This window comes from Mobula hypostoma, chromosome 19, assembly GCF_963921235.1.
Source record: "Mobula hypostoma chromosome 19, sMobHyp1.1, whole genome shotgun sequence".
In the NCBI taxonomy this organism is placed as follows: domain Eukaryota; kingdom Metazoa; phylum Chordata; class Chondrichthyes; order Myliobatiformes; family Myliobatidae; genus Mobula; species Mobula hypostoma.
Window position 1 is genome coordinate 19,398,717 of NC_086115.1, and position 27,378 is coordinate 19,426,094.

Sequence of the window (27,378 nt, forward strand, 5' to 3'; positions counted from 1 at the left end):
CACTCTGAAAATTAAAATAAATGATGCCCACAAAGCAGGAGAAGGCTATAAGAAGATAGCAAAGCGTTTTCAGCTAGTCGTTTCCTTAGTTCATAATGTAATTAAGAAATGGCAGTTAACAGGAACGGTGGAGATCAAGTTGAGGTCTGGAAGACCAAGAAAACTTTCCGAGAGAACTGCTCGTAGGATTGCTAGAAAGGCAAAGCAAAATCCCCGTTTGACTGCAAAAGACCTTCAGGAAGATTTACCAGACTCTGGAGTGGTGGTGCACTGTTCTACTGTGCAGCAACACCTGCACAAATATGACCTTCATGGAAGAATCATCAGAAGAAAACCTTTCCTGCATCCTCACCACAAAATTCAGCATCAGAAGTTTGCAAAGGAACATCTAAACAAGCCTGATGCATTTTGGAAACAAGTCCTGTGGACTGACGAAGTTAAAATAGAACTTTTTGGCTGCAATCAGCAAAGGTATGTTTGGAGAAAAAAAGGTACAAAATTTCATGAAAAGAACACCTCTCCAACTGTTAAGCACGAGGGTGGATCAATCATGCTTTGGGCTTGTGTTGCAGCCAGTGGCACGGGGAACATTTCACTGGTAGAGGGAAGAATGAATTCAATTAAATACCAGCAAATTCTGGAAGCAAACATCACACCGTCTGTAAATAATGCTGAAGATGAAAACAGGATGGCTTCTACAACAGGATAATGATCCTAAACACACTTCAAAATTCACAATGGACTACCTCAAGAAGCGCAAGCTGAAGATTTTGCCATGGCCCTCACAGTCCCCCAACCTAAACATCATTGAAAATCTGTGGATAGACCTCAAAAGAGCAGTGCATGCAAGATGGCCCAAGAATCTCACAGAACTAGAAGACTTTTGCAAGGAAGAATGGGTGAAAATCCCCCAAACAAGAATTGAAAGACTCTTAGCTGGCTACAGAAAGCACTTACAAGCTGTGATACTTGCCAAAGGGGGTGTTACTAAGTACTGACCATGTAGGGTGCCCAAACTTTTACTTCAGGCCCTTTTCCTTTTTTGTTATTTTGAAACTGTAAAAGATGGAAATAAAAAAGTAATCTTGCTTAAAATATTAAAGGAGTGTGTCATCTTTAACTTTATGCCTTTTGGAAATCAGGTCATCCTTTACTCACTTAGCTATTCACAGTAACAGAAATTTTGCCCAGGGGTGCCCAAACTTTTGCATGCCACTGTACATCTTTACCAAAAGATGTGTAAGGCACTCCTTCCCTCCGCAAGCTTGCAAGTCACTATTGGGCAAGGTATAGCACCTGCTTAGTCCTCCAATCAGCGTCACATGAAGTCATGAAAGCAGGTGGTGCGATGGTCAAATGAGCAACTGGTGCATATCTCAAGTCCGCGCACAGAAGGCTGCAATGGCAACCTACTTCTATATTTTTAAAAATTGCCAAGAACAATCATGATCATGGATGGGGAGGAGTTCACATTATACAACACAGCACATGATAACAGATTTGGATCTTCCCCAGGTGAAGAGCTCATAATTGCCTTCAAGTATTAAAGTTGCAAGTGCCCATTTAGAGAAAGTCCACCAGAATGTAAAGCACACTACATCTTCACAATTTTTAAACTCAAGCATCAGTGGCATCTGAGTGATATTACTCCAGACTGCAATATTACACGTTCTAACAAGCAGATGGAACACATTATTAAAATTAATTACCAAGGTGATTATAGTGAGGATTGTGCGCCTGTAGTAAAATCTTCACCCTGTCCAATGGGGCGATTGTTGTCTTTGCACAGCATCCTGCAACACCTATGCAAAAAAAACAACAAAAATATTAAATATCTACATGCAATTTGCAAAGGTATGTAAAACATGCACATAAGAGGTTTGTTGGCAATAGCACTAAAACTAACCAATGCCTAGTTCAGTTGTGCAGGTTAAAGGCCCACTTGCTAAGTTTTGTTTTTTGAGGTACAGTGCACAACAGGACCTTCCGGTCCACCAAGTCTCAATGCCCAAAATGCAAAGCAGCAGCAAACTTCCCCCATGGCTCAAATCAATAAACTTGGGAAATCAATAAGACAACTTAGAGACAAGGTCAAGAGGCAAGGCAGAACAGGGTATGATCATAATACACATGGAAGCAGACAGTCCCTTCAGGTGATGATATTATATTAATGAGAAATAAACGATTCATGGAGATGTCGAGGTTTATCAGTGCAATTGCAGACAACTCATTTCAAAGGATTCACAGGTAGCAACCGGAAAGGGTATTTCCACCCCACTGCCAGAAAATGGCATTGAGAAGTGCGGTAGAACAGAGGGATCTCGGAATACAGGTCCATAATTTATTGAAAGTGGCGTCACAGATAGATAGGGTCATAAAGAGTGCTTTTGGCACATTGGCCTTCATAAATCAAAATACTGAGTACAGTAGATGGGATGTTATGTTGAAGTTGTATAAGACATTGGTGAGGCCTAATTTGGAGTATTGTGTGCAGCTTTGGCCACCTATCCACAGGAAAGATGTAAATAAGATTGAAAGAGTACAGAGAAAATTTACAAGGAAGTTGCTGGTCTGGAAGACCTGAGCTATACAGAAAGATTGAATAGGTTAGGACTTTATTTCATGGAATGTAGAACGTTGAGGAGATTTGAGAGAGGTATACAAAGTTATGAGGGGTATAGATAGGGTAAATACGAGCAAGCTTTTTCCACAGAGGTTGAGTAGCACTATAACTAGAGGTCATGGGTTAAAGGTGAAAGGTAAAAAGTTTAAGGGGAACACAAGGGGACACTTCATCACTCAGAGGGCCATGAGAGTGTGGAACAAGCTGGCAGCAATAGTGGTATATGCAAGCTCATTTAAGCGAAGTTTGGACAGTTACATGGATGATAAGGGTATGGAGGGCCCAGTGCAAGTTGATAGGAGTACGCAGTTTAAATGGTTCAGCAAAGACTAGATGTGCCGTACTTTTCTATAACTTTAAACTGGGAAAGGATGGTAGGACCAACATGCCAAAAACTGAGGGAAGTCAAGTGACGGTTACCACACTTAGAGGATCTCATTTGACACATTGATGAGGAGCATTACGGCTCTTTAGCTGGATAAAGTATTTACACCAGAAGGAATTAGAAGGGAAAATGAGCAAGTCAAATGAGATAAATATCAAAAATTGAGAATATAAAATATTTTCTGATGAGCCCGCAACACTTGCTGAAATCCATGTAGTCTACACCCAGCATACTTTCTCAGTAGCAATTTAGTTATTTGCCAAACACATCTATTTTGACTGTCCTTGAATAATTGGTTCATTTTAAATTTAAGCTTCGCATTGTCCCTCAGAACCTGCCAATGCCTGATGTTGAACTGCAATTGTTTAAAAGTAATTAAGCAATAATACATTAATAATCTTTCAACCTTCAGCATTTCTCTTGCTAGCATTGGAAAAAAATAATACGGGTTTCTGAAATTTCCTCCCTTAATAGCCTGAGATACATTGCAATTATGCCTGGTATCCATTAGCAAAGATGCTAAAAGTCATAATACTCCTTTTCTATATCTATCCCATTCGGCATTTCATGTGCTTTATCCTCAAAGAAGAAGAGTGGGGATAAAATGGAATAAATTGGCGAGGGAGCAAGAAGGTTTACACACACGGGGCAGGCAGAGCGTGACGATATGTTCTTGGCTGTGAGTAGCTCAGAGCCTATGTAAAGCATTCATTGGCTGATCGAATGTTTACTGTAATGGTGGCCGCTCTTGAGAAGGTTTAAGTGTTGTTTAGAATGAATTTTTGTCATTTAAAAAAATTTCAATGAAGAATTGAATAACCGTATTATAACAAACCAGTGCTATGCGAGGGTCTGAATGTACAAGAAAGGAGGTGAGAGTGGATATAGGACAGCTGGGAAATTATGCTGGAGAGGTAGTAATGGGGAACAAAGAAACGACAGATAAATAAATTATTTGCACCAGTCTTTATTGTGGAAGACACTAGCAGTATACCAGAAATTTGAGAGTGTCAGGGGACAGAATGAGTGTGATTGCTATTACTAAAGAGAAAATGCTTGGGAAACCGGCACGTCTGAAGGTAGATAAGTCACCTGCAGACTTGATGGACTATCAGGGTTTTGAAAGAGGTAGCTGAAGAAATTGTAGAGGCACTAGTAATGATCTTACAAGAACTGTTAGATTCTAATATAGATTTGGAGGACTGGAAAATTGCAAATATCACTGCACTCTTTAAGAAGGGAGTGAGGTAGAAGAAAGGAAATTATAGGCCAATTAACCTGACTTCAGTGGTTGGGAAGATGTTAAGTGTCCATTATTAAAGATAAAGTTCTGGGATACTTAGAAACACGTGATAAAATGGGCCGAAGCCAGCATGGTTTCCTCAAGGGGAAATCTTGCCTGATAAATTTTATTGGAATTCTTTGAGGAAATAACAGGCAATATAGACAAAGGAGAGTCAGTAGATGTTACTTACTTGGATTTTCAGAAGGCCTTTGACAAGTTGTTGTACATGAAGTTGCTAACAAGATAAGAACCCATAATATTATAGGAAAGATATTAACATGGATAGAAGATTGGCTAACTGGCAGGAGGCAAAGAATGGGAATAAGAGGGAGCTGTTTCTAGTTGGCTGCTGGGGACTAGTGGTTTTCCATAGGGTTCGGTGTTGGGACCACTTGTTTTTACAATACATGTCAATTATGTGGATGATGAATTTGATGGCCAGGTTTATGGACAATGCAAAGATAGTGGAGGGGGCAAGGGATTCTGCAGGACTGCAGATTGGAAGAATGGGCAAAGAAGTAGCAGGTTGAATATAGTGAACGAAAGTGTATGGTCATGCACTTTGGTAAAAGGAATAAGGCACAGACTTTTTAAAGCAGGGAGAAAATTCAAAATCTATGGTGCAAAGGACTTGGGAGTCCTTGTGCACAATTTCCTAAAGGTTAACATGAAGGTTGAGTCATTGGTAAGGAAGGAAAGTGCAATGTTAGCATTCAGTTTGAGGGGACTAGAATACAAGATCAAGAATGTAATGCTGAGGTTTTATAAGGCATTGGTCAGACCACACTTGGGAGTATTGTGAGCAGTACTAGGCCCATTATCTAAGAAACAATGTGCTGAAATTATAATGGATCCAGGAGGTTTACGAGAATGAAAGGGTTAACATATGAGGAGCGTTTTATGGCTCTGGGCTTCTGCTTGCCAGAGTTTTAGAAGAATGAAGGGGAATCTCATTGAAACTTATTGAATATTGAAAGGTCTGGATAGAGTGGATGTGGGGAGGATGTTTCCTATGGTGGATGAGTCTAGGACCAGAAGGCACAGCCACAGAATAATGGAACACCCATCTAGATCAGAGATGAGAAGGAATTTCTTTAGCCAAAGGATAGTGAATCTGTGGAATTCATTGCCACAGACAGTTTTGGAAGCCAAGTCATTGAGTATATTTACAGCAGAGGTTTATACGTTCTTGATCAGTCAAGACATTAAAGGTTACTGGTAAAAAGCAGTTGAGTAGGCTTGAGATGGATAAATCAGCTATAATGGAATAGCAAAGCAGGCTTGATGGGACAAATGGTTTAATTCTGGTCCTATGTCTTATGGTCTTAACGTGCAAACAGGGTGTGCAATCTAGTTTATCCAAGCTAACCAAGGTGCCTACCCAATCTAATCCCATTTGCCCAAGTTTACACGGATATGGCCCATATCCATCCAAGTCTCCTATCTGATAATTTGCTCCTGCTCAAATGCCTTTTAAACACAGTAATTGCACCCAACCCTATCATCTCCTCTGGCAGCCCATTCCATATACCTACAATCCTTTCTGTGAAAAGGTTACCTCCTCACTATAAATCTGGGCCCGACAGTTTTAGTTTCCAATATCCTGGAACCATTTACCCTAACTCATTATTTTCGCTTCTTGTGATGGATATTTACTTGCTGGGCCAGGGGACCTCATGTTTCGCCAAGTTCAGCTTTCTAAACACAGAAGCTACCACTTGTAAGATAAGTGCAAGTTAAACTTCCAACTATCTGCTTTGTTTAGCTTCTGGTTATAAACAGAAGCCAGTCTTCAGTTCTTTAAATATAAATGGCAAAGAGCAATCAGTATGAAGTTAAAACAAAGCACTGTTTATAGAGCAGCTTTGCAAACAAGCTATGTACATAGCAGACGCACTGTCAGTAGAAAGTAGGGTGTTGGTCATTGTGCCTGGATTATTGCTGCTCAAGAGGTACAGTATAAGACAACAGGTTATCTAATTTAGCTGCTTCAAGGAGACAATGCTGGCTAAATTGCTTAATTCAAAGAAGCTTAGAGACCAAATGAGGATAAATCACTTAGCATATCAATAACTGATCTATTAATGCTGGGAGTTTTATGTACTCAGAGAAGTCAGTTGTACAGCATTAATTGTGGCATGCTGGGAACTCTATCTCCAAGGGGGTTTTACACCGTTTGTATCTGAGGAAATATCATATACATGTCTGAAGTCGCCCAAGAGGCAAAGAAACTGTATAATGTAGAGAACAGTCCAGGCTTAAGAATGGGATAAGAAAAATCAAGAAGAAAGGAAGAAATATGGGTGAACTAGAATCATTCCCCTGTAACGGGTGACTCATTCATCTGCATCATTGGTATGTCTCTTTTTAGTTTATAGGAATTGTAACTGTGTTTTAGAAATGGTTTCTAATTCAAAAATGTTGAAGACAGAAATCCTCTGAGTTTTAAATATGTTTTTAGAATGTTGTTCAGATTTAAACATGTATCACTGAAAATAAATGAACTATTTTTAAACTACTTTGTTAGCTGGAAGTATCTTCTCCTTGGTAGGGAGGAGGAACCCACTGCTCAAATAGTGGGCACTGGCAGCTAAACCTGCTGTGGAGAATAAATGGAACTGAACTAGTCTTTGAAAATTGGGTAGTTACAGTACAACATCCTTTAGTGAGGGTATTTGGGGCTGTTTATGTCCGATAGGGCTTTAGGTCTTCATCGGAGTTTAGATCTTCGCAGTCAGTCAACACATCCCTAGGCTCCTACATTTTAGAGAAATAAGCCCCAACATATCCAGTCTCTCCTTACAACTCAAACCTTTCAGTACTGATTAATTTCTGTCAATCATTTCTGCATCCTATCAAGCAGAAAGATTTCATTTATAGCTAGGCAACCAGCACTGCACACAATAATCCAAGGGTGGTCTTCCCACCAATTTTCCATACAGTTCCAACATGATGTCCCAACCCTTGCACTCAAATGCCTTGACTGGTGAAGGCGGGTACACATAGTGCCTTCTTCACCACCCTGTCTTCCTGTGTCGCCACTTTTAGGAACTACACATTTCTAGACTGAAGGTACCTCTAAGTCTCTCTATTCTACAACTCTCCAGGACCCTGTCACTCCATTGTGCAAGTTCTGCCTCAGTTGAACTTTGAACTTCACAAAATGCTTTACTTTAACACTTGGCCTAGTTAAATTTCATCTGCCATCCTTTTGCCCATTTTCCTAGGTGATCTAAAGCATGTTGTGATCTTAGATACCCTTCTTTGTTGTGCATTATACCACTAGTTTTAGTGTCATCTGTAAACTCAGTAACCATGTCAACTATATTTTATCAAAATAATTAACAAAGGTGATATAAAACAGTAGGACCAGCAATGATTTCTGACCCCCAATCTAAAAAAACTCAATTTAAGACACATTTGATTTGAGTTTGCTACCTCACCTTAGATTCCATGCAAGTTAACCTTCCAGACCAGCTGATCTTGCATGACTTTGTCAAACTTACTAAAATCCACGTAGGTGACATCTATCACCCAGCATTTAGCAATCCTCTTGGTAACTCTTCAAAAAACTCAATTCATGAGACATGATTTCCCATATACAAAACCATTCTGACTATCCCTAATCAAACCTTGCATTTCCAAGTGCAGTTAATTCTGTCTCTGAATTTCCTCCAGTAACTGTCCCATCAATGATGCTAGGCTCAACGGCCTGTGATTCCCTGGCTTGTCCTTTCTGTCCTTCTTAATTAAAGGCACAAACATCAGCTACCCTCCAGACCTCAGCAATTTCTTTCCTACTTTCCCACTATATCCCAATAAGGAACAAAGTAGATCCATAAATGTGAAGCAGAAAGCTAGTGAAAAAAGTTTGCACAATGGGGTAATTGGTCAGGCCCTAGGATTTATCTACCTTTATAAGCTAAGACCACTAGCACATCCTCTTGTAAAATACAACTCAACTTAAGAACTTTAATCAGCATATGTAGCTACAGATAATTTAACATACTTAAATTTCACTCATACCTTTTATGCTACATTTCCAATTATACCACACATTTTTTTTTCCTTTTTGTCTGTTATCCAACCTCATTAACACCATTACAAAAACTTTTTTCACTAGTTTTCTGCTATATATTTACAGATCTATTTTGCCCCTTTCTAGTTTATACCCCACCTGCCATTCCCCCGCTGAACTAGTTTAAAATTACCCATAACATTATTAACAAATCTACCAACTTTGGTCCTGGCAAGTATACTGTAATTAGGTTGGCGTGTAAAGTTCCTGTTTTTCACAAACTGATCTCAATGGCCCAAGAATCTAAAGCCAGCACAACCTCTGTTACCACATCCGACTCGCCTACCCTATCTTCTCATTTTTATGCTCATTGGTATTGGGAGTAAACCAGAGATTTCTACTTCTGAGATCTTGTTTCCTGATCTCATTTCCAACTCTCCAAAATGTGCCTGCACTCCATTCATCAGACCGTTTACCTCCCTCCTCCAGAGTTAGATTCAAATACTAAGGATATCTTTGACTCTGGCACCATGGAGACTGTATTATCCTGCAATATGACAAAAGAAACATCTGCATTCTCCCCTAACTACAGAATGCCACTTCCCTTTTGCCCTCTTGAACTTCTGCCAACCTCCCCATACAGTTGAAGTAAAGCATATTTTCTAATCACATTCATCCACTCACATCTGCTCTGCCTGATGCATTTTTGCTACATCTCTCTCCAGTCCATTTCTGTTTAATCCTATTTTACGCCATCTTCCAGATGCATCACAATTCCTGCAACTCTTCCAAACTAATACCAGCTCGCATCTCTGATTACCTTTCCTTTGCTCTACTTTCACTTTAAATTAACCAGAAAATTCCCACATCTCCTGCATAGACTAAGTCACAGCAAGATAAATCAAAGATTTTCATAATATTAAGAATATCAATGGCGGACTAAAGAGATCTGGATGTCAAGGGTTCAAATAACTAAATATTAATAAAAATATCACTGAGAGTTTTGGCATATATCAAAAGAAAGCCGGAACACTAAAATCAAAATATATTACTACAGCCACATTCAATCTGGAAAAGCATTTCACTTCTGACACTGCTCAAGAACAGTTTGGACCTTCCTCAAATTATGATAATTTACCTTATCAGGGTTCAGAGAGACCAGGATATTGGGATTGCAATGTTGAAAGGCGTTTATCCTATTGAATTCTTTCAATATTTTAAATATAGTCATCTCCTTCAGTGGAAGAATCCAAAAATAAGAATTCTTCCCACATGAATTGCAACAGTGAAGAGAAATTTGTCTTTCAAAACCTTACAGCCATTGTTTTAAGGAACAATGTCAACTGATTTTTGTTGTGAGGATTTGAAAGGAAATAGAACGATGATGGGTGAATATTTTACTGGAGGAGGTCAACGGCTGAGTGACCTCTATTGCTAAAATACTTCTAAAACCATAAACCATTTATTCAGAATTATAGTTACCTCCTGCTATGAAAGAGCGGAGCCAGAAATAGTTTTGATGAGCAGGAACATGAGTCTTGGTTTTGCCAGGAATGGATGATTCAGTTGTCATGACTCGTGTTTCAGACGTTTAAACTGCAGTGCAAAACGAGAAAAGAAGTTTTAGTTCATTTAGAGGTACAGCGCAGAACAAGCCCATCTGACTCAATGAGCCATACAGCCCAGCAAACCACCTATTTAACAATAGCCTAATCACATGACAATTTATAATGACCAATTAGCCCACTAACTGGTACATCCTTGGACTGTGGAGGAAACCCAAACCCACACGGCCACAGGGAGAACATACAAACTCCTTACAGACAATGCCGGTTAAGCAAAATTTGTTTAATAGATACCATACAAAATGTCACCATTGTTTCTTCATATTTCTGCTCTCATTTCAACACAATGAGAATTTTATTTATTTATTCATTTTCCAAGATCAAGGAGAAGGCCAGCATTTCTTGCCTATCCTTTAAAGATGTTGGTATGCTCCAACCTTGAACTTCCAATATCCTTATGGTAAAGATATCAACAGTAATTTTAAGAAAGGAATTCCAGGACTTAAATCCAGCAAAGAAGGAACAGCAATAAACTTCTGTAGTATACTATTCGAAGGGGGATGTTTAGGTAGGATTTGTGTGTGCCTGACACTTATAACCTATTTGATGGTGAACGTCATGGTCTTGGGAAATGTTTCAGAGGATCCTTGATGAGTGTCAGTGCTGTGTTTTAAAAATGATGTACCCTGCAGCCACCGACAGACATGCACAAGTTCTGATGCCAGAATAAGTGTTCGGTGTGACTGATGGGTACAATCAAGCATATTGCTTTGGTCTGGATGGTACTGAAATTCTTGAGAGATGTTGGAACTGCATTCATACTGAGAATATTCCACAACTCCTCTCTACTGTGTCTTGTAAATAATGGGATGGCTTCAAGATCTTAGGGTACAAGTCACTCTCAACAGGATATCCAGCTCCTGAACTGCTCTTGTAGCCATAGTATTCATGTAGCTAGACAATGATGATTTCCCCCCACCCCGCCCCCAGATACTGACAGAAAACAATTTGGCAATAGTAATGCCAATAAATGTTGTGGCACATGGGTTGACTCTCAGTACTGTAGCACCAATGGAAATGATAACTGCCAATTATTAGCTTATGCCTGAATACCGTCTAGGTCACATTACACGCAGAAATAAAAAAAACTATTTCATTTGCTAAGGAGTTGCAAGCGGAAATTAACTTTTTGAAATCATCAGCAAACATCTCCATAGCTGGCCTTCAGGATGCAAAGAAGGTCACTGATAAGACGCAACAGTACAGTCTGCGTAGCCCCACAAACCTCTGCAGTGTAATTCTGGGGCTGGAATAACCTAACTCCAACCACTAGTATTTTCCCCATTGTGCTGACCTTTACTGGGTCTCTTTGAAGGCACATTCAATCAAGTTCCGCTTAGATCTCAAATGCAGTAACTTCCATCTCACCTCTGAAACCCAACATGGCTTTTGGTGAAGCCTTCGTCCTTCTGGATGTTGAGGTCATGGGTTGGGAAGGCACTTCGGTGAAGAACTGCAATGGATTTTATAAATAATGAATAAGAACCACCTACTTGATTGCACTGTCAACATCACCTTTCATCACTTTTCTGGTTGAGAAGAAAGTGAGTGAGCAGTAATATGATCAATTAGATAGGTCTTTTTTAAATTAATGCTAGATACTGAAGCAATTTTGCACATAATTGGAGATACCAGTTTTCGAATTATACAGGAACAGCTTGACTGGAAACAATGATAGTTTTGGACTAAAGGTTTCAGTTCTGCAGTTGGAACATTTTATGGACTCAAAATTATCATTGTAACCAATGTCTCAGCATTTCATGGATTGCAGTGAATTGTCCAATGACTGGCTTGTGGTGATGGGAGTCAGAAGAAGCAGAACACAGAAACAGACCCTTCAGCTCACCACTTCCACGTTAAACTTTCAGCCCATTTATTTCAATCGTATTCTGCTGCATTTTATCTATATCCTTCAATGCACCGCCCATTTAAGTGTTGGTCAGGTTGCCACTTTAACTTGGTGATAATATCCAATTCCACCACCTCCTCTAGCAGAACCTTCCAGATATCAAACATTTCCTGCATGAAATAAAATTTTGCTTAGATCTCCTAAAATCTACTTTGTCTCATGTTAAACCTTTCATGGGGAGAAAGAGTTTAACCATCTACCCTAGTGGATTCACTATTTCCTCCAGCCATTTATTTAAAACCTTATACAGGTCGACCTTCACTAATCCGACTATTTATAATCCGGTTCCTTCGATAATCCGGCACTGATTATGCTTAATGTGATCCTTCTGTAATTCTGCATTTTCACTAATCCGGCACTCCTCAGGTCCCAATGGTGCCGGATTAGTGAAGGTCGGCCTGTAATACAGATCATGAGGTCTGGGAAGGTATCGTCTCTGTGTCCCATTAATTTCTCCAGTAGTAACTTTTCTAATAATACTAATGTCTTTGAGTTTGTCATTCACTTTGAACCTGTAGCTCTTGACTTTTGTGCTTCTTCCATGAAGACCAATATAAAAATATTAATTTCGCTGTCCTTATTACTTGGCATAATTACTTCAGTCACAAGGAACCATATTAGTTTGACGCAATTTCCCCTATGCTTTTATGTTCTTTGCCAGACTATTGCTTTATTCTACTTTCACTGCCCTAATCAATGCTTCGGTCCTCATTTACTTGAGTTCTAAAGAACTAACTGACAAAACTTTGTATCTTTGATACATGGCTTAGTGCTAAATGTTGTTTACTGATGTTGATGTGAAATTCTTTAGATTACTACTGTAACATGTTGTAAGGTTTCACTGCTAATGTAATGGCTTCTATGTAATGTTCCACTGTTAAGGTAATGGTTTCTCTGTAGAAGCAATGTTTGGGTTATGACTAGAGATAACCGGACTTTGGAATTCAGTGGCTATCCAATGGGAGAAATGTTGTGTTTTCTTGTGTGTCTGGGAGCTGGATTTTTCGCGGTCTTTTGTCGAGGAGAGATGAAGAGGGAAGACGCATGTGGAGAGAGCTGGTAGACCACCGGATGGAGTGGACTGGGATCTGAGGGTCCGAAGGTCGGCAACGTTCGGAGGAGATCGACAGTGGAAGAATGACTACTGAATGAGCTCCAAAGTAATTCTGACTTTGACTTGGGCCCTTTTTTAATTTAGTTTATTTTCATTACTAACCCTATATTCAGATTATGATTCATAAAGTCTATCATTTAATTGCATATGGTGTACTGTCTGATATTTTGCGTTGTGGGTTTGTAACTGGGGATACATTACACAGCATCCAAACAAACGTGATTACCCAGTTTGGCAGGGCCGAAGGCTGATTCCCCTAGACGCATGCGAGCTGGGCGAGCCTGAGGGTTACACTACTTTATAGTATACAAGTACATACGTCACCCAAGACACACTCAAATTTCTACAGATCTACTATGGAGAGCATTCTAATTGGTTACATCAGCATCTGGTATGGAGGGGTCACTACACAGGATAAGAAAAAGCTGCAGAAATTTGTAAACTTAGCCAGCTCCATCAGACCCTAGCCTCCCCAGTATCAAGGATATTGTCAAAAGGCAATGCCTCAAAAAGGCAGAATCCACCATTAAGGACTCTCACCACCCAAGACATGCCCTTTTCTCATTCCTACCATTAAGGAGGAGGTATAGAAGCCTAAAGACGCACACTCAATATTTTAGCTGCAGCTTCTTCCCTACCACCATCAGATTTCCGAATGGACAATGAATCCATGTACACTACTTAACTATTTTTTTCCCTTTTTTTGCACCTCTTATTTAATTTATATATATATATACACACACACAAGCACATATTTACGCACACATACATAGAGCATGCATGTGTATACACACACATATAGGTGTTTGCTTATACATACATATATTTCATACTGCAATTTATAGATTTTTTTAATGTATTGCAATGTGCTGCTGCCACAAAACAACAAGCTTCACAACATATGCCAGTGATATTAAACTGATTCTAATAACTTAAGACCAGATAGTACCATTAAAAAGCAATCCAAAGTAAAATTATGTAATTACAGCAAATCCAAATTTTAACAGGATGAGAAATGATCTGACCCAAGTAATTTGGAAGCAAATATCAACAGGCAAAACTTCTTTAAGAAAGTGCTAGTTCAGTTACAGTTGAGGCATATTTCCATCGGGAGCTAAATAACCAAACCCAAATGATGAAACAGAAAGGCAACACAAAATGGGATGCTAATACTTGCACAGGAGAGGAATGGGGCCTTCAGAACACCATGACCATGCTGACCTGTACATCCATCTACTGTATACTAATCTCATTTGTCCACATTAGGGCAGATGTCTGCCAGCCTATTTAAGTAACGGTCAAAATGCCTCTTACACATAGATATGGTGTTGTCTGATTCTAACACATTACAAATATAAACAAATCTCTGTTTGAAAAACACACCTTTCAAATCCCCTTTAATACTTTTTATTCTTGCCTTAAACCTATGGCCTCCGGTTTTGGATGCCCTTATCATGGGAAAAAGATTTTAACTATCAAAGCAGATGTGTTGGGCAAACTTTCTGAGGGCAGTCAAGGGTAGAAGTACAAAATAAAAGGGAAAAGAATTAAGAGCAACTGAAAAGAAACATTTTATACAGCAACTCATTGAACTCTGTTATGCAATGTCTGCAGATGTGGTAGAGGATAGTCTTCAAGAGGAAACTGGATAAACGTATGAGGAGGAAAATTTTACAAATGGTTCTGAGAAAGGACTGGTAGGTGGAACTAGAACAACACGGATATGACAAGCCAAATGCAACCTATGATGTTGCAAACATTCCATCAGTCTATAATCAGGAATTGCAAAAACACTGGGCCGTCAAATATGATGTGGCAATAACATTATTGTATAACCAACACCAAAGGTTTGTATTAGGAAATGGAATTAATAGTCAAAGTCCATTTGTTATGGGCAAATAAATGAAGTACATAGAAAGGATTGGGATTCAGATCCCGATTGAAATAAATGCACTGCCAGTTGCAATAGAAAACATCAAAGATTAATTCCTGTTCTCTCAAATGCAAATTCTCTCTAGTTAAAGGCAAGCAGAGACCCACACAGTATGACTTCTGCTAGATCAATAACATGCTTTGGGGCTACTGCTGCTCCATGAGTTAGAAGAGTATCATGCAAAAAGGTCTTTTGGCCCATGATGCCCAGAGCAAATTTTGTAAATTTAGTTTACAAGATTCAGCTAAATCTCTCCTGCCTACACATGATCTATTTCCATTTCCTGCATAATAAAGTATCATCTAAAAACCTCTTGAACACAATTGTATTTGCTCCCAACATTACCCAGTAACCCATTCCAGCAACTACTCTATAAAATAAAAATCTGCATCTCCCTTAAACCTTCCCATTCTCATCTTAAATGCACTATGATCTCCAGTATTGGACAATTCCACCCTGGAAAAAAGATTCTGGCTGCCTACCCTAATTATGCCTCTGATTATTGTATAAGCTTCTATTGATTCTCCTTCTATCGAAATTACGAGGACAGAATTTATTGACATTTGTTTTGACTGATTTGGGGCAATTGGCATGGATTTGTGAGTGGAAAATCATGTTTCTTGGAGATCTTCAAGGAGGTAACTAAGGGTAGGTGAGAGTCAAGGCAGTGCATGTTCACTGAAGCAAGATCTTTTACAAGGTCCCTCATGGCATGCTGGTCTCAAAAATTAAATAACATGGGATCCAGAAGGACAGAGGAAATTGGATTAATAATTGATTAATTAGGTGATGGTTGAGGGTTCTTTTTCAGTCTGGTGTCCAGTGGTGTGTAGCAGGAATTGGTGCTGGGACCTTTGTTCATTTAATTTATATAAACAACTAAATGTGAATGTACAAGAAAAGTTTGTAAGTTTGTAGATGATACTAAAATTTGGATCAGCTAGGCATGAGAACATGTGGCTTTCAATACATCTAAATATGAGGTATTGCATTTTGTTATGTTGAAGTTGTACAAGATATTGGTGAATCCTAATTTTGGAGAATTGTGTGCAGGTCTGGTCACCTACATAATTATCAATAAGATTGAAGGAGCACAGGGAAAATTTACATGGATATTGCTGAGACTTAAGGATCTGCGTTCTAAGATTAAATAGTTTAGGATGTTATTCCCTGGAATGCATAACATTGAGGGGAGATTTAATAGTGCTATACAAAATTATGAGGGTTAAACACAAGCAGGCCTTTTCCACTGAAGTTGGATGAGACTAGAACTAGAGGTTGTGGGTTAAGGGTAAGAGGTAAAATGTTTAAGGTGAACATGAGAGGGAAATTCTTCACTTGGAGGGTGGTGAGAGTGTGAGCAGAAGTGAAGTTTAGATAAGTACATGGATGGGAGGGGTATGGAAGGATATAGTCCCAGTGCAGGTGGATGAGACTAGGCAGAATAATCGTTTGGCACAGAATAGTTGTGCCATAGGGCCCATTTCTGTGCTACTGTATTCTATGACCTTTGTATAGTGAATGTCGGATCCTGGGGAGCGATCTTGGAGTTCAAAGAAGAGTTCACTGAAAGCAGATTCAGGTAGTGGTGAAGGCATTTGGCACACTGGCTTTCATCAATTAAGGCAATGAGTATGGGGCTGTCGATATAGAATTGAGTATACTATGACTAATTATTCATTCTATCTTCCTGTAAAACATCACTCTGGGTGTGTGTAAGTTTTGTCATAATGACAAAATAGTTGAACACATTCTTGCAAGGTTGAAAGAAAGCAAATGCAGGCTGCACAACTATCTTTGGTGGTTGATAGTTTTCATTTAAAAGTTATGGAAGTGACTTTAATTTAATTCACAATATTGTCTTTCATTTACAATCCCTAGGGCTTTTGGGGTAATTTAGTTTTCATTTGATAAAGAACTAGTAGGGGTTTTATTTCCCAATTCTCTAAAACACATTCCAGTCCAGTTGGTGGTGGTAATGCACCTCTAAGTTGGACTTTCAACTGCCATTAAAAGTCAACAGTAGTATGGGCATTGGGAAAATTCAATTGCTAATATACAAGATGTGGGTAAGGCCAAACTTGGGAATACTGTGTATAATTATAACCAATGCTATACAAAAGTTATAGAACTAGGAAGTGTAGAATGTTGCCTAGGTTTGGGGAGGAGGGGTGGTCTGAGTTACAAGGAGAGGATGCATAGACTAGAACTTTATTCCCTGGAACATAGGCAATTGATGGATGATCTGATAGAAGTATAAAAGATCATAAGAGACATAACAGCCATTCCACTGGTCTGCCAAAACCAGTGGGGGGAAGGTTAGGGAGTGTGGGGGAGGGGAAGGTTAGGGAGTGTGGGGGAGGGGAAGGTTGGGGAGTGTGGGGGGGAGGTTGGGGAGTGTGGGGGGGAGGTTGGGGAGTGTGGGAGGGGGAGTGTGGGGGGGAAGGTGGGGGGGGAAGGTGGGGAGAAAGATAAAATGGCGGGGCACATCCGATGGGCCAAATGGCCTCATTCTGCTCCTACGACTTATGGAGCCCATAGGATCACCTGAGGAATATGAAGTGCTTGTGACCACTCCTATCGGCGCCAGTCTTCCCCAAGGTGGCGCAATCAGACAGAAAGCCAGAGTGAAGCAAGTTCCACTCCATTTCTTCGAATCACAGTAGGCTACCTCTCCACGCAAATTTACAATAAATGCCCTGAAAGTATTGAGATGCACAAATATGCAGCTGCTGCTGCAAATGACGACTGTGTACAATGATAATCCTACATACGTTAATCACAAAAAACAAATTAAACCTAAAATTGAGTTCAATCTAGGCTATAGGCATATTTAGCCCTAGAAACTTTATATAGGTGTCATTGAGAATGGGCTACAAACCATTTGATTTCAGCCACCCTACCCACTGTCCTGCACCCTTCCGGGAAGGTCACTTCACCGACCCTGGGGTCACTGGCACGCCGTCTCACCGCTACCCCAATACCCCCAACCCCCCACAACTCTTGCAATGCCCTCCACCATCTGTACGTGCGGGGACAGCTGGTGAATAAAACTCGTCCATTTCCTTCACCGCCTACCCTACCCTGCGCAGCCCAGTCTCCAGCCACGGGTTTGCGCCGCTCCCCCGCCGTCGCCATTTACTTGCGTTCCCGCTGCCCTCCGCTCGCTCCCCTCGGGATCAGCGCCGGCCTCGTCCGTCAAAGAAAGGCGTTACATCCGGGCCACTGCGCACGCACCGACGCAACACCCCGTCAATCACCAGAGGAAATGACCGGGCTTTCAGCAGGCGGGCTGACTGAACGCCTTCAGTCGGTGGCGGGACCCCGTAAGCGACGGACGGGCGGTATTCACGCAAAGACAAGAGTCCATTCTTCAGTAACCGGCTCAACGGTATTCACCTGAAATAAGTCTTCACACAAAACCTTTCGGTCCTGACAAATGCTCTCATCACTTACTTTTTTCAATCTTTGACGCAAGAGCATACTCTCTTGATTCTGTGCCTCACAACTCGAGAATGGAAATGTCAGAAACCAGAGGGCTTCAGGTGGGAGGGGAAAAGTTTAAATATATGCGAGGTAAGATTTATATATATACAAAGCGTAAGTGCCTTGACTGCCGATGGAAGTAGAAAAAGCCAATATTATATCAACCTTTAAGAAGCCATTTATTTAGGAAATGAATAAACAGGGAAGAGAGGGATCTTGACTTTGTTGACGGAATTTTGAGTTGCAGTTTATCTAAGATTCAGGAAGACATTTGGAAGTGGCGAGACTGGGTGCTGTTTAAAGAGAACCAGTGAACTAGCTGATCTAGTAAACTGAGTTAGGAAAGATGAGATTTTGAAAACCTCGAGGATAGAGGTCTGTGGCAGCCCTGAGATCAAAGAATCTAGTTGTGAATACAGAACATTACTGCACCATACCAGCCCTTCGGCCACGATGTTGTACTGTTTAACATACTTCAAGATCAATGTAACCCTTTTCTCCCAAATACCTACCCCTTACTTATTTCATCCATGGACCTAACTAACAATCTCTTAAATATTCCTAATGTATCTGCCCTGGAGCATCTGGACAGCAAAGATCAGGATTCTCTTTATCGATTACAGCTCAGCATTCAATACCATCACTCCATCAAAACTAAGCAATAAACTTCAAGATCCAGGTCTCATTCCCTCTTGTGCAATTGGATCCTAGATGTCCTCACTTGCAGACCCCAGTCAGTTGGATTAGCAAAAACATCTGCTTCATAATCTCCATCAGCACAGGAGCACCACGGGCATGTGCTTAGTCCCCTGCTCTATTCCTTTACCGTGACTGTGTGGCTAAGTACACATCATTTACAAGTTTGCTGATGACACCCACTGTTGTGGGCTGTATCAAAGATGGTGATGAATCAATATACAGGAGGGAGATTGAAAAGTTGGCTAAGTGTTGTAATAACAACAACCTCTCACTCAATGTCAATAAGACCAAGTAACTTTTCATTTCAGGAGAGGGAAACTAGAGGTTCTTGAGGCAGCACTCAGAGATGGAGAGGGTAAGTAACGTTAAATTCCTGGGTGTCACTATCTCAGAGGACTTGTTCTGGACCCATTAGGTAAATATAATTGCAAAGAAAGTACAACAGTGCCTCTACTTCTTCAGGAGTCTGCAGTGATTCAGCATGTCATCAAAAAGCTTGACAAACTTCTATAGATGTGTGGTGGAAAGTGTGCTGACTGGCTGCGTTATGGCCTGGGAACACTAATGCCTTTGAGTGGAAAATCCCACAAAAGGTAGTGGATTTAGCCCAGTACATCATGGGTAAAGCCCCCTACATGACACGTTGCCATAGAAAAGCAGCATCCATCATCAAAGATCCTAATCACCCAGGCCATGCTCTTTTCTCACAGCTGCCATCAGGGAGAAGATACAAGTGTCTCAGGACTGGCACCATCAGGTTCAAGAACAATTACTACCCTGAACCATCAGGCTCTTGAACGATAGGAGATAACTACACTCATTCTATTTCTGGTGTTCCCACAACCAGAGGTCTCACTTTAAGGACTCTATCTTGTTATTTCATACTTGTCATTTATTGCCATTTATTTATATTTGCATTTGCACAGTTTGCTGAGTTCCTCCAGCATGGAGATAGGCAAATTGCAGTGGGTGCAATGAGGCGACCAGAACTGAACACAGTACCCCAGGTGTGGTCTAATCAAGATTTTATAGAGCTGCAACATTACCTTGAGGCTCCTGCTCAATTGCCTCACTAATAAAGGCCAACAAACCTTCTTAACCACCTTATCAATTTGTGCTGCTACTTTGAGGACGTGAGCCATATGTTCCTCCACACTTTTAAAGATCCTGCCATTAAACTTGTATCTACTTTCAATTTCGACCTTCCAAAGTTTCGACCTTCACACTTCTCTAGATTGAACTGCATCTGCCACTTCTCAACCCAGCTCTACATCCTGTAGGTCCCATTGTAACCTACAACAAATCTCCACACTAACCACAACACCACCAACCTTTGTGTCATCTGCACACTTACTAATCCACTTCCAAATCCAATTCACTTATAAAAATCATTAAGAGCAGTGGTCCTAGAACAGACCCCTGCAGAACACAACAGGCCATTGCTCTCCAGGCACAATTATGGTATTTACTATCACTATCTTTTTTCTATGGGCAGGTCAATTCTCTATCCACAGAGCCAAGTTTCCCTGTATCCCATGCCTCCTGACTTTCTGAATGAGCCTATCATGGGAAAATGCTCCACCATCCACTGCTCTGCTTTCATCAACGTGTTTTGTCAAGTCCTCAAAGAATTCAATCAGCCTTATGAGCATGAACTGCCCCTCACAAAACCATGTTGACTGTACTCTATTGAGTAGGCTTCTCCAAATACTCGTAAAATTTTCCACTGACAAGAGTCACTGGTCTATAACTCCCAGGGTTATCTTTATTACTTCTCTGGAACAAAGGAATAACATTTTTCATCCTCCAATCCTCTGTTGCATGTGAAGATGTAAAGATCATTGCTAGAGGTGCAGGCAATCTCTTCCCTCACTTCCTGTAGTAACCTGGGGCACATCCTGCCTGGCCCTAGCGATCTGTGTATCCCAGGGTTTCTCAACCTGGGACCCCTTGCTTAATGGTATTGGTCCCTAACACTAAAAAAGGTTAGGAACCCCTGATCTATCTTAATGCTTTTCAAAAGTTCCAGCACATCCTCTTAAAGTTAACTTGTTCTAGTGTATCAGCCTGTTCTACATTGACCTCACACTCGTCAAGTTTCCATTCACTGGTGAATACTGACTGTAGAAGCCATAAGTCTATTTTCTGTCTGTAGGAGCCTTTTATCTATTTTCTGTTTGTATTTTATTTTCTGGCATGCTTATTATGGTATTCTGTCACGTCATTTGGGGTGTGGTAAAAGCAAATAAGTATTCATGCTTTGTCTTATTTAGTTAAGTTTAGTCCATTGCAGAGGGGTTGTGCCATGGGGAATGATATTTTTTGTTGGCCGCTAATTCTGATATTGCAGTTTTTGCTTACTTTTGCCAACTGGACCAATATTAGACTGCTTATTATGTTATTATACTACTTAGTATCACTAGTATCGGTATAAGACTATTGTATTGCTAATTCATTTTTGTTAGTTTTTAATTGCTACTAGATGATTTTTCTTTGCCAGCTTTGTAATAAAGGATCAAAAGTACCTTTTTCGATTTGGAAATTTGGTATTTGGAAGTGTGTCATACAGTGTCAAAAACCATCGCTCAGCAGTTTTGGTTTGTTTTCACATAAATGCTATATTTTGTCAACAAAACAATTAGTTATACCGTACCAAAAGAATACCAGTCTATGGCAAAGGATTGCCTTGAATCTCTTAGCGAAACTGGAGCAGTTTGCAGCAAGTAAGCAACCTTTTGTTGATTCATGCTGCATATTTGTGGTTTGAACACAGTTTTAAATGCTCAGCAATGCCAGTCTATTGGGGACTGCTGCTCAATTGTGTGGTGTTTGCCTGAGGGTTCATCGCTTTGTTTTACTGAACTGCTAACGTTTGAATTGAGGGCAGTTTGTTTGGTCTGGTGGATGCATGGACAGATTGTTTGTTGCCTATGTTTATTGAATTGTCTATGGGCAGTGCTAAGTGAACAAAGAGTTAGTTTTGTATCACACAACTAGAGAATGTAACATGAGCATATCGAAGTATGGAACTGATGCCAATGACCCTAGAGTCAGGGCTTGTAAAAGAGAAATTAAATCTAAGGCTAATCTAATCATAAGGACTATGGAACAAATGTGAACAAAGTTAAAGGTTTAATTCCATCAATTAACAACTTTATGAAAATTAAAGAAAATGCCCTACCAGTGCAATCTCATTTTAATGACTTGGCCAATCTGTGAAGCTGTTGCTAATTACTTCCCAAGATCAAGCAGTAAAGACAAAGTGGATGTTTTTCAAGCATTGATAGTATAGTAGTACTAAGGGATGTGAAATAATGGTTGAATCAAACATGTTCCAGTGAAGGTCATATTGTTGCAACAAGCAAAACTGTGCCTCACCTTCCACCAGACAATGTTTCTCAAATTCCAAGGCACATTTTGACTATGCATAGAGCAGATGATCGACAGGATAACATGAAACCAAACAACAGTGTGTCTAGTGCTTGAAGTTCTGTTGAAGGAAGGAAACCTTCAGTTTCTCATACTTACTCTTCATGCATTAAATCTGAGACTGATTTGGCTGCATTAACTGCACCTCAACAGTTGTTCAAAGGTTCATTTATTTTCAAAGTATGTATGCAATATACAACCGAGATTTTTCTTCTTCAGATAGCCATGAAACAAAGAAAACTATGGAAGTAAGTTCAAAGAGAAATAGCAAACCCACCCCTCACAAAAGAGGCAACATGAACATCACCCCTCAAGCCCCCTCCCCTGCACAAAACATAACAAGAATATTGGCCCCTAACCCCCTCTCCTGCACATGAAATGTAACAAGAACATTGACCCCAAACCTCCCTTCCCCCTGCACAGCAAAATACGAGAAAGAATGGGTGATAACTCAGAATAAATAAACCTTAAGACTGAAAATTTTCCAAATCCATAAACACAGAACCTTGGTAACATCCTCCAACATCATGGAAAGAGAGAGACAGCTCGAGTGCAGATGCCGACTCTCCAGGCACAGTGATAAACCACACAGGCTCCTGCAGCAGCAGAGGGATCAAAAAGCAGGTAGTCAGCACTGGACCCTCTCACACCTTCCACATTTGCTTCAATGTTTAAATCTTCCTCATTGCTTTAATCAGCAAATAATGGAAGCCTTAATTGGCAAAAATGGAGTCAATCATCAGCTTGTATCCCATCTTGAAGTTTCTTCGCCTCGAGGACTTGAGGGTTCAAACTCAAGCTTGTGCTTGCTTCCCAGAGCCTTCTCAGTGACTGCAAAGTGGTGGATCACTCAATCAATTACCAAACTGTAAATTGCAGGCTCTGACAGTTCCAGAAACACATTTGATATGAAAAACAGAGTGAAGGATAAATATGCGCTAGAAGAACAAGAGGAACAGCTATGGAAAAGGAAGGAACAGCTTAAGATGCAGGAAGAAACAGGGCTTCAAGTATAGCGAGTGCTAAGAAGTGCTCCAAGAGAACAACCCTTTGATGTGAATTCTTATAATGATACGGCACAGATGAAAACAAAAATATTCAATATCAATGTGATTCATTTGTTCCTCAAGTGTCTGTGAAACATGAGCTAGACCCCCCACGTGGTTGTTCAGGGTGTTTACTCTCAGCCTGCACTAATGAGGCACTCTGAACCCATGCCATATTCCAGGGGTCCCCAACCTTTTTTGCACTGCAGACCTGTTCAATATTGACAATATTCTTGCCAACGGGGGGGTATTCAAGAAGGGTTAAACTCACCTCAATATGTCTTTTACAGTTAGTGTTGCCAACTTTCTCACTCGCAAATAAGGGACAAAAGTAGCAGTCAAATACGGGACACTTGTGTTTACCCCAGAAAGACTACCATGACCATGAAACCTTGCATGGGCACCTGTATGTGCATGCGTGACGTGCGCGTACGTGCCGATTTTTTTTCCACAAATCAGTTTTGGCTTAATTTTCCCGACTATACTGTACATACATTACTTCTACTTTATATAGGCTGTGTATTTATCATATCATTCCTGCTTTTACTATATGTTAGTGTTATTTTAGGTTTTATGTGTCATTTGGTATGATTTGGTAGGTTATTTTTTTGGGTCTGAGAATGCTCAAAAATTTTTCCCATATAAATTAATGGTGATTGCTTCTTTGCTTTACGTCATTTCAGCACGAAAGGTTTCATAGGAACGCTCTACCTAACGGGGGAAATACGGAACAAGGGCGGTCCCGTATGGGACAAACCAATTTAGCCCAATATACAGGATGTCCTGGCAAATACGGGACAGTTGGTAACCCTATGATCAGGTTCAACAGTGCGTGACAGGAAATGAGGAAAGGTGCAGCTGACTCATATCGTTTCCTCGCGGCCCGGTGGTTGGGGATCGCTGTTCAACAGCTCAAAGGCTCAATGGGACATTCACATATAACATGGAAACACTCTTGTTTCAAATGATGGATGTCAGAAAAGTATTATTGATATTATGAGAAAGCAAAATTAAATAACAACCTTATTGAAACAACAGTAACACATTTCACCTTTGCCTAAACAATCTCCCAGATGTAATAGTGGCCAAAGGACCTAGGGTAACGAATGAATTGAAAAGAAATTTATATTAGGCAGGAAATGGTGTTGGATAGGCTGTTGGGGCTGAAGGCTGATAAGTCCCTGGGACATGATGGTCTGCATCCCAGGGTACTTAAGGAGGTGGCTTTAGAAATCGTGGACGCATTGGTAATCATTTTCCAATGTTCTATAGATTCAGGATCAGTTCTTGTGGATTGGAGGGTGGCTAATGTTGTCCCTCTCTTCAAGAAGGGAGGAAGAGAGAAAACAGGGAATTATAGACCGGTTAACCTGACGTCGGTGGTGGGAAAGATGCTGGAGTCAATTATAAAAGATGAAATTACGACACATCTGGATAGCAGTTACAGGATTGGTCCGAGTCAGCATGGATTTACGAAGGGGAAATAGTGCTTGACTAATCTTCTGGAATTTTTTGAGGATGTAACTATGAAAATGGACAAGGGAGGGCCAGTGGATGTAGTGTACCTGGACTTTCAGAAAGCCTTTGATAAAGTCCCACATAGGAGATTAGTGGGCAAAATTAGGGCACATGGTATAGGGGGCAGAGTACTGACATGGATTGAAAATTGGCTGGCTGACAGAAAGCAAAGAGTAGCGATTAACTGGTCCCTTTCGGAATGGCAGGTGGTGACCAGTGGGGTACCGCAGGGTTCAGTGCTGGGACTGCAGCTGTTTACAATATATATTAATGATTTAGATGAGGGAATTGAAAGTAACATTAGCAAATTTGCTGATGACATAAAGCTGGGTGGCAGTGTGAAATGTGAGGAGGATATGAGAATGCAGGGTGACTTGGACAGGCTGGGTGAGTGGGCAGATGCATGGCAGATGCAGTTTAATGTGGATAACTGTGATGTTATCTACTTTGGTGGTAAGAACGGGAAGGCAGATTATTATCTAAATGGAGTCAAGTTAGGAAAAGGGGAAGCACAACGAGATCTAGGTGTTCTTGTACATTAGTCAATGAAAGCAAGCATGCAAGTACAGCAGGCAGTGAAGAAAGCTAATGGCATGCTGGCCTTCATAACAAGGGGAATTGAGTATAAGAGCAAAGAGATCCTTCTGCAGCTGTACAGGGCCCTGGTGAGACCACACCTGGAGTTCTGTGTGCACTTTTGGTCTCCAAATTTGAGGAAGGACATTCTTGCTATGGAGGCAGTGCAGTGTAGGTTCACAAGGTTAATTCCCGGGATGGCGGGACTGTCATATGTCGAAAGATTGGAGCAACTGGGCTTGTATACTCTGGAATTTAGAAGGCTGAGGGGGGGATCTTATTGAAACATAGAAGATTATTAAGGGATTGGACCTGCTGGAGGCAGGAAGCATGTTCCCGCTGAGGGTGAGTCCAGAACCAGAGGCCATAGTTTAAGACTATGGAGTAGGCCATTTAGAACGGAGTTGAGGAAAAATTTTTTCACCCAGAGAGTGGCGGATATATGGAATGCTCTGCCCCAGAAGGCTGTGGAGGCCAAGTCTCTGGATGCTTTCAAGAAAGAGATGGATAGAGCTCTTAAAGATAGCGGAATCAAAGGTTATGGGGACAAGGCAGGAACTGGATACTGATTGTGGATGATCAGCCATGATCACAGTGAATGGTGGTGCTGGCTCGAAGGGCCGAATGGCCTACTCCTACACCTATTGTCTTTTGTCTATTGTCTAAAAGGGGGATTCAAGTCTTCAATGGCAATCCATTGCAGTATCATGCATTCATGAAGGGTTTGAAAACAGTGTTTAAGGCAGGATTGACAGCTATAGTGACTGCATCCATTTCCTTGAACCGTACACCTAGAAATCAATTTAGGGAACTTGACAGAAGGTGCCAGCATGTTGATCCTAGGAAAGGATATGTAAAAGATAAGGTTTTACTACAGGAACATTTTGGTACCGAACAGAAAATTGCATCCACCTACATACAGAAGGCTCTTTCTTGGGCATCTATCAAATCTGAAGGTGTGAAAGCTCTTCAAGACCACAGTCCTTTTCTTAGAGGCTATTTGAATCCCATGGAAGAATTGTAGTATATGTGTGAGCTGGGCATGCCTGCTAATATGTCAATTGTCATTAAGAAATTGCCCTATATGTTTGGGAATTAATTTCACTGACATTGTTGATTTTATTGAAAGGCTATTAAAGATTGCTACACATCCAGAATTTTTGAGAATATATAAAGGATGCTATGTCACAGGCAATAAGCAAAAGTGTGAACAAAACTAAATTACAATTTCATTCTAAAGCTAAAGGTAGCAGCTTTGCCAATATTGTGGCCACTCAGAAATAATGATAAAACTGAATCTGGAACTAATGGAAGAGAAATGGTCTCAGCAGCCAAAAGGGTTTGTTTGTTCTGCTAGGGTAAACACACATTGGATTTGTGCCCTCAGCTGGATAAAAGGGCTCATAGTGAGAAGATTGCCTTATAGAACATAGAATAGTACAGCATAGTACAGGCCCTTCGGCCCACAATGTTGTGCTGACCCTCAAACCCTGCCTCCCATATAAGCCCCCACCTTAAATTCCTCCATATACCTGTCTAGTAGTCTCTTAAACTTCACTAGTGTATCTACCTCCACCACTGACTCAGGCAGTGCATTCCACGCACCAACCACTGAGTAAAAAACCTTCCTCTAATATCCCCCTTGAACTTCCCACCCCTTACCTTAAAGCCATGTCCTCTTGCATTGAGTAGTGGTGCCCTGGGGAAGAGGCGCTGGTTATCCACTCTATCT

General features: G+C 40.6%; 2 protein-coding genes across 8 annotated transcripts in view; one reads left to right on the top strand and one right to left on the bottom strand.

Annotated features, from left to right (window-relative positions):
- slc25a16 (solute carrier family 25 member 16) overlaps positions 1-18,148 on the bottom strand; it is a 54,918-nt gene extending 36,770 nt beyond the window's left edge. Inside the window, exons 1-4 of one of the 6 annotated variants that reach the window (XM_063071472.1) lie at positions 18,035-18,148; positions 11,305-11,389; positions 9,794-9,907; positions 1,710-1,802 (exon numbers count right to left, since the gene is read on the bottom strand). In XM_063071472.1, the coding sequence (XP_062927542.1) occupies positions 1,710-1,802; positions 9,794-9,884 (184 nt within the window). In that variant the 5' untranslated portion in view covers positions 9,885-9,907; positions 11,305-11,389; positions 18,035-18,148. Of the gene's footprint in view, positions 1-1,709; positions 1,803-9,793; positions 9,908-11,230; positions 11,390-17,970 lie in introns of all 6 variants that reach the window. The other 5 variants (XM_063071473.1, XM_063071475.1, XM_063071474.1 and 2 more) reach the window with 5 other exon arrangements.
- A 64-nt stretch (positions 18,149-18,212) lies between these two features.
- Positions 18,213-27,378, top strand: part of eif4e1c (eukaryotic translation initiation factor 4E family member 1c) — a 78,070-nt gene continuing 68,904 nt past the window's right edge. Inside the window, exons 1-2 of one of the 2 annotated variants that reach the window (XM_063071482.1) lie at positions 18,213-18,283; positions 19,386-19,432. In XM_063071482.1, coding sequence (XP_062927552.1) covers positions 19,424-19,432 — 9 coding nt within the window. In that variant the 5' untranslated portion in view covers positions 18,213-18,283; positions 19,386-19,423. Of the gene's footprint in view, positions 18,284-18,404; positions 18,469-19,385; positions 19,433-27,378 lie in introns of those variants that run through there. The other variant, XM_063071481.1, reaches the window with a different exon arrangement.